Source organism: Eptatretus burgeri, chromosome 12 (genome assembly GCF_056783735.1).
Source record: "Eptatretus burgeri isolate ZD-2024b chromosome 12, Ebu_testis_v1, whole genome shotgun sequence".
NCBI classification, from domain to species: Eukaryota; Metazoa; Chordata; class Myxini; order Myxiniformes; family Myxinidae; genus Eptatretus; species Eptatretus burgeri.
The window spans coordinates 55731724-55744223 of record NC_140972.1 but is presented as its reverse complement, the minus strand read 5'-3'; the positions used below and the strand labels follow the sequence as shown (position 1 = coordinate 55744223).

At 42.9% G+C, this 12500-nt stretch overlaps 1 protein-coding gene across 16 annotated transcripts in view; it reads right to left on the bottom strand.

Annotated features, from left to right (window-relative positions):
- LOC147015668 (sideroflexin-5-like) overlaps positions 1-12500 on the bottom strand; it is a 380656-nt gene that overhangs the window by 280083 nt on the left and 88073 nt on the right. For all 16 annotated transcript variants that reach the window (XR_015049781.1, XM_085848047.1, XM_085848062.1 and 13 more), the window contains one exon: positions 7862-7916. Coding sequence is in view for 15 of the 16 variants with exons in the window: in XM_085848047.1 (XP_085704173.1) it covers positions 7862-7916 (55 nt within the window). In the remaining variant the exon portion in view is untranslated. The remainder of the gene's footprint in view (positions 1-7861; positions 7917-12500) is intronic.

Genomic DNA, 12500 nt, shown 5'->3' with positions numbered 1-12500 from the left:
CAGGTCTCATATGAAAGATGGTGATCTCAGTAACACATTTAGCCCTGTTGTCCTCATATTTTGGTGTGCGGTCCATGAAATATTCACATTTGAAGGACACACCTGTTTGAATATTTGGACCATTTCAGAAAATCACATAATTTCCCATAAGCTACAAGACAAAGAGCCCTCTTCCTACACGTTTGGTATTGAAATGTGTCGATTGGACAGGAGAATAATGTAGTATCACAACCACATCATTATATTGTTGCGGATTCGCGCCCGCCGGCGTGCGAGCGGCCACGTAACTCGAATCACGGCACGTCGCCCACCGGACGGACAATTCCGTCATGACCCTCTCGGACTAACGCCGGGAACTAGTCACGGGTGGGCCTTTCGGCCTCACCACGATCGTGCCAATCGGCCCCCCGCGTGGGATAGGGTTGTTCGCCAAATTCGACCTACCTAAGTACCCACACGGAGGGTAGACCGGGCGATCGCACCTCGCCGCAGGTCGACTTCGGACACAGGCCACTTTAAGCGACCCGTTGCGTACTATCGGGATAACCGAGCGGTGTTATCGTCAACCTCGACGGTTCCGATTAATTACCGGGCGTATTTAGCCCACGACCAACCCTTTACGTGGAGTAAGATGGAGATTCAATAAAAGAAAAGACGAAGCGAAACGGGAGAAACAGTTCAACATAAGGCACATTTATTCCGCGGCAAACGGAAAGCACACATATAAAATTATGCACCAAAAGCAAATGTAAAAGTAACACGACAATTCTGCACAAAAAGCAAATGCAACAAAAGAGACACAATGCAGATCTACTACCGACTACGCGAGCACACGGCAACACTTACACAGTTTTACTTCACAGACGGCGCCGACAACACATATACTCCAAAGCAAAAGAAAAAGGGGCCACCCTCAACTACAGGGGGCAGATGGGCCTGGGGCCGAGACCGCGTCGAGCCTACCCGTCTGGTGATGAGCCGCAAAATGGCGGCGGCGCCCCGACTCCGCGGGCCTCGCTGGCACTGCCTGGAATGGGGTGGGAACGGGGCCCCCTTCTCACACTATCTCAGCGCGGGGGGGAAACAGGGGGTGGTTGTTGATGCTCGGGGGAAAGAGGATATCTGGTTGGCTTGGGTCCCGCGACGAGCGACGCCACTGCGACCTTGACCGCGTTCCCGGCCTCCCCTCTCTGCACCTCCCGACTCTGACACGAGCGCATACCTCCACAAAGCTCCTTGGCTTCTCCAGACTCTCCGGACCCCGACAGACACTCCCTCGACTGATTTCGCCGCCGCCACAACTCTCCAACTCTTTTCAACTCTCTGACTGAATTCGCCGCTGCCACAACTCTCCAACTCTCTCACTGAATTCGCCGCCGCCACAACTCTCCAACTCTCTCACTGAATTCGCCGCCGCCACAACTCTCCAACTCTCTCCTCGATTCGCCCCGCGCTCGGCGCTTTATAGTGCGACAGGAGAAACCATATGCAGATTTTTGGATCAGGATCGGCTCGGGGGCAGAGCCACGCTCGCCCATTGGACAGAGGAAAAGTGGGCGTGAATCATTCCTGATCCTCGAATCTGCATATATCGATTATCCTCCGACGCGCCTGGAGGCGGGGCCAAATCGCCCCACGCTCGCTGATAGGACGGAACAGAAGTGGGCGTGAATCATTCTTGATCCGATTTCTCGGAAAGGCCGCTTTTTGCACCCGCTGCTCGGTGCGCGCCCTGTACGAGTCCAGGATCGGTGCCCACAAGCGGCGGTGATGCGATGGTTGCGAGAGCGAGATGTGACGGTAAAGGTCGTGGCTGTTGGCGTTGTTGTTGTTGTTGTTGTTGTTGTTGTGAAGCGGCGTTGCGGTTGGTGGTTGTTGTGTGATGGCGGTTGAGACGTGGTTGGCTCAAAATAAAGATAGAACAGAAAAACGGCTATCTAAAAGGGTCGCAGCCCGAATGAATGACATTTATTCCCTCTAAACAACGGGTTTGGGGCTAACTACACATATACTTACAGAGATATCTCACCTATGGGACCTGAATGGTGGTTTGCGAATTCCGTCAACCACAACAATATGTTAAGGTTAGGGTTGGGGATGCTAAAAGCAGTGGTGGCATTGTTGGCCTAATGAGAAAGGAGTCTGCATTACTCCGGTGGACAATCACACGACAAAGCTTGGGAGAATATGCATCTGCCATACGATCCAGAAGTGGGACCATCCACAAGGACGACATGGGTCATGAACAAATGCGACCTGCAGCTCTGAACCGTGATGAACAGCATGTACAGCGATATTCCGATAAACTTCTCTCAATGCTCTTGTTTGACCACACCTCCTGAGCCGCACAATATTTTTCATAAGCCACGCCCACTTTCCATATTCCACGCCCACTTTCCATAAGCCACGCCCACGTTTCATCAACCCCGTCCACTTTCCCTAAGCTCCGCCCACTTTCCTAAGCTCCTCATAAAAAATGACGGTGAATAGACACCCGATTTTTGAAGGACTACCATTTGAAAAATAAAACCTCAATCAAAAATGGGCTCAAGTAAAATTTTCTAACTATCTCAAAGTGTTTAATTCCGAAGTCTCGTTTCTCTACATTCAAAACTGAAGGACAAGTATTGAAAATACTGTACGCGGTTTTTCGGCGGCTGCACAGCAACGGGTGGTTGCTAGGCAACGAAATTCAAACCCACACATTCCCAGTATATATTCCACATGTTGGCAAAGTTTAAACAAAATCGGTTCACTGTTTCGTGCTGTGGAGCCTCGCGTTACACACACACACACACACACACACACACACACACACACACACACACACACACACACACACACACACACACACACACACACACACACACACACACACACACACACACGGAAAACCCGATAAACTTCTCTCAATGCTCTTGTTTGACCACACCTCCTGAGCCACACAATATTTTTCATAAGCCACGCCCACTTTCCATAAGCCACGCCCACTTTCCTACACCACTCCCATGTTTCATCAACCACGTCCACTTTCCCTAAGCTCCTCATAAAAAATGACGATGAATAGACACCCGATTTTTGAAGGACTACCATTTGAAAAATAAAACCTCAATCAAAAATCGGCTCAAGTAAAATTTTCTAAATATCTCGAAGTGTTTAATTCCAAAGTCGCGTTTCTCTACATTCAAAACTGAAGGACAAGTATTGAAAATACTGTACGCGGTTTTTCGGCCGCTGCACAGCAATGGGTGGTTGCTAGGCAACCAAATTCAAACGCGCACATTCCCATTATATATTCCACATGTTGGCAAAGTTTCATCAAAATCGGTTCGCTGGTTCGTGCTGTAGAGCCTCGCGTTGCAGACACACATACACACAGACAGACAGACGGAAAACCCGACAATAAGGGATATCTAGCATCTATAGCGAATCCAACAATTGGCAGATGTTTGTTTCTGCAGTTGATGATTTTCGAAGTTAGCGGTCCGGAAATTAAATCTTTTTTCTATTAAAAGCACTCAAATGTACATGTATTTATCTGGAAGTATTCCATTAAGTAAGTAGCAGTATCCCCCTGTTCATTCTGCACATTTCTATACCAATCATGTAAAAAATAGGGCGCATTGCTTTGTAGTTATGGCTAATTCACTGATTTTTGGAAATGGTCAAAATGTTCTTATGGGGGTATCCTTCAGGTGTGAATATTTCATGGGCCGCACACCAAAAAATGAGGACAACAGGGAAAAATGAGTTACTGAGATCCCCATCTTTCATATGAGACCTCTTGTAGCTTTGTGTCAAGCCGGTTGATGAAGTAGCAAAAAATCTGACCTATACCGCTGGCCTATTAAGCCAACACCAAGCATACACATACACATACACATACACATACACATATACAAACATATATCATTTATATACATACACATACACATACACATACACATACACATATACATACATACATACAAACATATATCATTTATATACATACATATACAAATACATATACATACATACATATACATACACACATAAACATACATCCATATGCAGATACAGATACATACATACATATACAGATACATACATATACATACATAGACGCATATACATCTACATATACTTGCATATACATACACATATACATATACAAACATACATATACATATACATATACTGTACATACATATACATATATCATTTATATTCATACATATACATGTGGATGTATATACATACATATACATCCATCCATATGCAGACACATACACACATATAATATACATGTATATGCATACATATACATACATATATGCATATAATTGTATATACATATACATATATTTATAGATACATACATACATATACATGTATATGCAAACATATACATACACAAATACATATACACATCCATCTACATATATATATATATATATATATATATATATATATATATATATATATGTATATACACACACACACACACACACACACACACACACACACACACACACACACACACACACACACACACACACACACACACACACAGATACAAACATGCGTATACGTATACATGTATATGCATACATTTTCATCTACATCTACATCTACATATACATATACATACAGTATATATGTACATATTTCTACATACAAATACATATACACAATCATAAACACAATCATATACATATACACAATCATATACATACATATACACAATCATATACATATACATATACACAATCATATACATACATATACATATACACACACACACACACACACACACACACACACACACACACAATCATATACATATACACAATCATATACACACACACACACACACACACACACACACACACACAATCATATACATATACACAATCATATACACACACACACACACACACACACACACACACACACACACAATAGTCTTAATGCAAAATGTATTAATTGATCTATCACGATGCAACATTAACGAGTAAATCCTCAGCAAGTCAGCAAATTGGGTTAAAAAATAAACTACATCATATCTTCAGCTTGCACCATGACCTGTGTGAAACACTGTGGAAACAATAAGTTGGACTTTTAGTGACTGTGTGAAATCTGTCGTGGTAATGTGTCGGCCATCTTTTCAACGTAATAACACGATGTCAAATCATAAACCTGCAAAGGCATTTCCAAGCCTCAAGGCAGCGTCCTGAGGAGGAGGGGAGGGAGTAACAGAGGAGTGAATGGCATGTTTGGTTGCCAATTGAGGTCCCATTACCACAAGTTTCTTTCCAAGTCGTATTGCTTTCTAATGGTTCCCTGGAACCATTAATGTCCTCAGTAGAGTTGGCAAGTATCGTTGCGCTCTTTCCCACTGGTAACGAGCCTTCTACAAATCAAATCAAATCGCTTGCGATCATGCAACATGTCTATGCCAAACTCAGGCAAGCAGCACCAAATCGGCTGCACTCCGCACGGTCTTGAAGGCAACGATTACTTAAAAAAATAATTTTCCATCCCTAATGTGAGCACGTGACGCACAATTTTTGCTAGGGATGGGTGGAGTGGGGGAGGGGTGATGTGGGACTCCAGGAGGCACCCCTCAAAACATAGTTTATTGTCCATGATTATAATGAGAGATCTGCTTAATGCTTTCAAAATTTAACCTTAAATATAACCAGACAAAATTTGAAGGGGGCTTCTAGATATTACGTATGCATAAATGGTGGAATTTCTTTTTCATCCCCTCAATTAAATCCCACATGTTCTCTTCCCTCCTTGCTTTCATCACCTCAATTCACCCTCGACGATGTCAAATGTAGACCAGACAACCAATTTGAGGTTAATTTTTGAAATATGTTTCATCGTCACCCTCAAAGAAACATTAATTTGAAAATTTGCTCAATTTCCAATCATCCGGTGAGCAACTTGCTGACTTTCATCATGGAATCATGATTGTTGGGAACCCAGGAATATGTATTTTTGATGAATACGAGACATTCCTTACCATCTAACGTGTCTCTCCGCACAAAACCACATTTTAAAAAAATCAATAAACCAATGAAATGCATGTTCGAAATCGATAAAGACAAACTGCATTATTAAATTTTCATTGAAAGGCTGAGGCTTTGTGAATGATTTTCACTGTTCTGAAAATGCACCCACAGTAGTCGACAAGACCTCCAAACTGTGAAATGCCATGCCATATTGTCTATGGATATGGCACAAGTACAGATTAATTTTCTCTCAGTCTATGTTTCACAGACACATCGTAAAAATGAACACAACAATGTACGGCTTGAAATTAAAGTTTCTACGTCAGACTTTCTCCATGTAATCACAATTCCAAATGCTAACGACAAAAGAAAATGCATAAATAAATAAAGAAATAAATATTTTTTAAAGCAAAAAAGATATAAACCCCTGAAGGCAAGTGAAACAGAGATGCAAAGACAAAGAGGAAGTTTGTACCCAGGCATGCTTGAAGACAACTTAATGAGGCAAACTTGTCAATGCTTTCAGAGAACGGAGAACACCTACAGTTGGAGACACGAGTGCAGAGAAGTTGGATTTGCGTTACAAGATGGATTTCAAAATAACTAAAATCTGGTGCTGACAGATCAGTTGTGACGATTGGTTTTGGAGTAAGCTTGACATTGAATTGTATAACCCCATTGTGCAGATAACTTCAGTGAACTCATAGGAGGTGGCAAGGTCTCTTAACGGGTCTGGCTCAAGCTGCGCTCTTCACGTGATCTCTCATCTATTTATTTGTTAAGACGAGATAGGTGCAGCACAGGGGACAACACCGCAAGCCTTCACGTAATCTGCAGCGCCGAATATTAGAGCACATAGGTGAGACACGATTGTTATATATTTAAGGCACGTTCCTGTCATTCCCATGTTTGGATTGTTATTTTTAACCCGAGGATGCAAAGCTTCCTCTGTCGCTGTTATGCTTTGTGTCAAAATTTTCCGGTTACTTTTCATTTCTGGTGGAGCGTTCATGCGACTCACCATAATGTTCATGGAGGTTTCGTTCAACAGTGCCAAATATCTGCTATGACTACTTTTGACAATTGCATCATTATTAGGGCCATAATGGAATTTTCAACGAGCACTTTTCATTTTGACGAGTGTTGTTGTCCAGCTGCAAGCCTCCGCCGACGAAGTCGCCGGGGAGCGACGTTTTTCAGGTTGTCCGTCCAGCTGTCCATGCGTCCGTCCGTCCATGTGTCCATCCGTCTGTGATACGTTTTCGTTACCGCGACAACTTAAAAATGCCTGAACGGATCTAAGTCAAACTTGGTACACATATGTATATTAACGCAAAGATGAACTGATTCGATTTTAGAGTCAAGAGGGCAAAGGTCAAAGGTCAAAGGTCAGAAGTCATATTAGGTAAAAATAACGTTACCGCGTGAACCAGTGATTGGATTTCAACCAAACTTGATATAAGTATGTGTAATGACGTTGAGATGAACTTACTACATTTCGGCATCAAGAGGTCAGAGGTAATGCCAGATAAAAATGTTATACTTGAGAACAGCTGATCAGATTTAAATTAAACATGGCACAATAATTTATAATGATGAAATAATGTGGGCGGGGGCATATTGGCCGACGTCGCGACGTCAAAGAGTGCCGTTCTAGTTTTCATTTTAAAACACATTCGGATTCACCTACTTCTGTACTTTCTTGTTCTTTGAAGCAACAAGCTCTTTTACTTTCTTTAATTAGTGGTGAGTGCATGTCAGGAAAGGTGGGAGGTTGTGCTGGGGTGCAACCCTTGTTAACAGATAAAATATTCAGTGTGATAGGAAGACGGCTCTTGGCACGCAGCAAGGGGTCATACCAGACATTCGAAACGGCATGAAGACTTTCTCGCCAGTGTCAGGGTGAAAAATGGCCTACATGGGGAGGGTGAGCAAGTAGCATGTGGTGTGAGGTAAAGGGAAAAGAGAGGGAGAGACAAGGGAAGAGGGGTATGGAGAAAAAGGGAAGAGATTAGGTTACGGCTATAAAAAGATAAACAAAATGAGAAGAAAAGATGTCATGCCTTTCAGGTTTAACATTTCTTAGACCCATTAGGATCTACACAAAAGAAGCATTGGATGCATTTCAAAAAACATATTTTTATTTTCACATTACTTACACAACGCAAATTGACATAACAACAGCACCAAAAGAATGGAAGTAATATGGTTGCAGTGACAAAACTAATATATTTATGTTTAAGAAATAAAAATGAGAATTCTTTAACACTGAATCCTGTTTGCAGGCTGGAGAGACAGCTTTGAGGTGGGCACAGTGCATTTGAGCTGTCTCGTCTGGGTTTGAATCCTGATAGAGCGATACACCATCATCCCAGTGTTTCACAGGCAGGGTGAGGTATTAATGTGTGTGTGTTCCTCAGAGGGATGTTACACTGGGAATCCCATCTGCCATCATTATTTGGTGGACATTAAATATCCCATTTTGATGATGAAGATTCCACTTTAAAAAAAAAAAGAAATTTAATCGTGAAGATTCCATTTTGTTCAAAGAAGTTCCTGCGAAGAAAGATGCCATTCTGGTTTAAGAAGATCCCGCAAAGAAAGATCCCATTTTGATTGCTGTCCTTGGCGAAGATTAAGTGAGCTATCACTGGCCCCTTGAACGTATTACAAACTCCTGCCCTGACTGACCGCTGAGAAGGCAACACCAGACCACCCAGCATAAGCCCAACCCTAACCCATGCAGAGGAACTGCTTCGCCAGTACCAACACGATGTAAAAAAGTATATCTATGATGCTGATACTGATTGCATCATGTTTCTCAGAGTACTAATCTGCACATAAAATGATCCGAGTTTCTCTGTCCACTTTATCATTAAATCAAAGCCATCTCCCTTGATTCAGACCAGGTCCCTCTACCCTGGATATGTTGCTTCTGCTCTCCCAACAATGGATGGACGTCTGCAATGCCAGACATGAAATCAGAGCCATGTCCCTAGACATATCGCTTGCTTTTCAAATGGTCTGGCACTCCACCCTGCTCACCAAACTCTCTTCCTATGGTATCCATGGCCATCTCCACTCATGGCTCACATAATTCCTCTCCTGTCATAGCCAACGTGTGGCCCTAAATGGAGTTCTTTCATCCCCTCTTCCTGTCCAGGTTGGAGTTCCTCAAGGTAGCGTTCTGGGTCCTGTTCTTTTTCTGGTTTCCATCAATGATCTCTCCGACTCTCTGGAAAATCTTCTTTATCTCTTTGCTGATGACTCCAACCTCTGCCGTACCATCTGTCATCCCTCAAATCGGCATGCAGCAGCTTCTTCGCTCACTGCAGATCTGGATAAATTCACAAGCTCATCCAACATGTGGAACATGTCTTTCAATCCTGACAAATTTCTCACTGTCTCTCCGAAAGATCCTTCTGGAACCCCCCCCATCTACTTTCTCAACAATCCTCTGAAAGAAGTCCTTTCATTCAAGCTTATGGGTCTCACTATCTGCCATGATCTTTCCTCAGAAAGCCACATTTCCAAACTGGCCTCCAAAGCGAGCCATCTCCGTTTGGTCCGAAGCATACTCCATCATGCAAAGTCCTTTCTTGGCACATCTGAGCTCCTGACCACATACAAAGCTATTGTCCGCAGGTTTTGGAGTTCTGCTCTCCCCTCTGGGCTGGTGCTCCCACCTCTCACCTTTCTCGGCTACACGCTGTGGAAACCAAGGCATTTCGGATCATTGGTATCTCCCACGATGAGGCTGAGTCTTTGGGTCTCTCAGTCTCTCATCGCAGGCAGGTGGGTGGTCTCTGTCTTCTACTGTCTCCTCTCTGTTCCTGCCCCCACCAACTCTGTCTGCGATATATCCACCCATATTTCCACAAGGCGCTCAAGGTCCACCAGCAATTCCCTTCTGGTAAAACTACCAAAATCAAGAATCACTGTTCATCAAACAATCTTTCATTCCTCTTTTTACCCACATTAGAAACAAACTCCCTCACTCTTTTCAATCCCACTCTTCCCTCCAGGTCATCAAAACAGCTGTTCACCACCACCTCTTATCTTCCCCCATTCAAAACCACGATCTTTTCTACCCACCCCTAATTCACCCCAAACCCACCTCCTTCAAATTCCCTCCTTTCCTTTCTGAAAGTCCATGTCATGTAAGGACCTGAAAGTCCCTGTAGTGTCCATCTTGTTTACCTTGTGTACTCCACCCCATCCTTCTCCCTTCCACAGATCTCCTCATGTCTCCGTTACCCAGTGTCTATTCCTTCCCTCTCCTGCCTCACTCGTCTCCTACTCTCCTTGTTGAACATTTTGTGTGTTAGCTCTCATACGAGCCTCGACAATGTATACAAAAATGTTTTAAAATTAAAGTTTTACTGAGGTCGTATAATCATACCAATGGTTCCACTGGAAAGGTAATAATCCATTTACTTGGAACAAAATAAATTGTTCGTTTAACCACATTAAATTGCGTTTTTCAAAAGTCTGTGTTTCTGGTATTGAGAAAGAAGAAGCGGGATATAGAGATTTCATGTCGCGGTCTCAACGGTAACATTTACTATTCTACCACAGGAGGAACCCGTGACAAAGATATGGGAGGAGCACACAAAATTATATATAGTAATACTTCTCGTAGTAACGTAATACAAAAAAAAATATATAAAGTACACAAAAGGATCACACAAACAACAACAACAACCACAGCCACAACAACAATTACACATTATAAAATATTCTTTTTCGCATCCTTTAGTTCATTTTACATCCTCATTGAAACTCACAGACAGACATGCAACATGTTTGTCAAGTACAACATGCTGTCTCTTGATGAAACCCATCAGTGAAGCGACAGGAGGTGCATCTAGTAATAAACAACAACAACAACAGCATTTCACATTGTTTGAAACTTTTCCGCAATTACCTGAAACCTTAGGTTTATTCCCTCTTTACGTAAGAACTGTGTCAAAGAGAAAAAAACCCCAAAAAAACATCTTGCCTATCACAGGTGAGCAAAGTGTCGATCATCAGGCAAAATGATTTCGGGGAAAGTGAAAAAATGGAGTGCTGGAAGAAAGATGAAATGCACAAGCAGGGGAAAGAGGAGCAATGAAAAATGGAGATAACAAGAGGAAAATGCAATTAACACTGTTCGAGCTGTCAGGCAGCCTGATGAGACACCACATGAGGAGACCATGCAGGAGACTGCACACAGCCAATTTCAAGTCAAGCCAGGCTTCCCATGTTTAACCGTCTGTTAGTCAATTTAACTAGCTCAGCCGAAGTGAGAATGGCCAGTGTCACAGACGTGGCAAGCGGGTGGACATGATGTGGCAGTTTATTAATCCCAAACACCACTAAATCCAGTTTTCAAACATCCCATCAGCTGGGCTAGATTATCATCATTAGCTGTCAGTCATGGCAAGTGCAGGCAGCGGTTGCAATGCTATGAAAGTAAATGGGAGAAAAAGGAAATATTTCCAGGTGGGTAATCAGGGGGGGGGGTGGGGAGAAGAAACTCCATGAGCAAAACGTGTTTTATAAATTTGTCTAGCTGCTGTTAATCGATAATAAATTAATGGATCATTGTCCAGGATGGCACATTTCTCTCATCAAGTTCAATTGTTTGCTAATTGGTATTTTATTCTTGCAGGTGAAACATGAATCACATGTAGGGTAAAGGACATTTGAGAACATCGACATACTTTTACATGAATATGGAACTTTCAAAATGACGTAATCTGCCACAGAATGCTCGGTGTGCATGTGAAGAAATCCCTAGCATCTTCTGGGCATGTGAACTGCTATGGTGTGTGCATGGTTAGGATCGTTACCTAAAATGGCTCACAAAGATTCTTAAAGAAGCTGAAAACATGCACTTGGAAAAGTACCCGAGAGAAAGCTGGGGTGTGCCTCCGCACAACTAAAAAGTTGGAGTAAGACAAAGTGTCTGGTTTGGGTACTTCTGAATAATGATGAACAGGTCATATTTGGGGCTTGTGAATGCACAGGGTAAGTTTATAAACCAACTTCTAAAATGACGGTTTTACCATTAATCATGTTGGGGCAGCATGCGTTGAGGTTCTTTTGTATTGCCCTGGTATGATGTCTTCCCTTTCCCCTCTGCTCCTTTGAATCGTTCTTTCAACACCCCCATTGGTCTGTTCCAACAATCCACCCCGTGTGGTGCCGAGGGCGTGACCTTCAGTTAGGTTGCCGTGCTAATAGAAAGATATCTCAGAAACATCGAAGCGTAAACCTGCTAAGTTGGTAGTCCAAATCAAGTGGCTAAGGCTGTGTAAGAACTCCAGCCTGTTGGACTGCAAAGTAATCTGTGGTCGGCGGATTTAGGATTAGGTGTTCAGGAGAAATTTGAGTGCTTCCCCACATGGCGAATAACAAACCCCAAGCCATACCAACATATATCTTCTCGTGGGGGTATGCTTACACATTTAAAGCAATAATGGACCATGCTTCCCCATTGTCTCAGGTCAC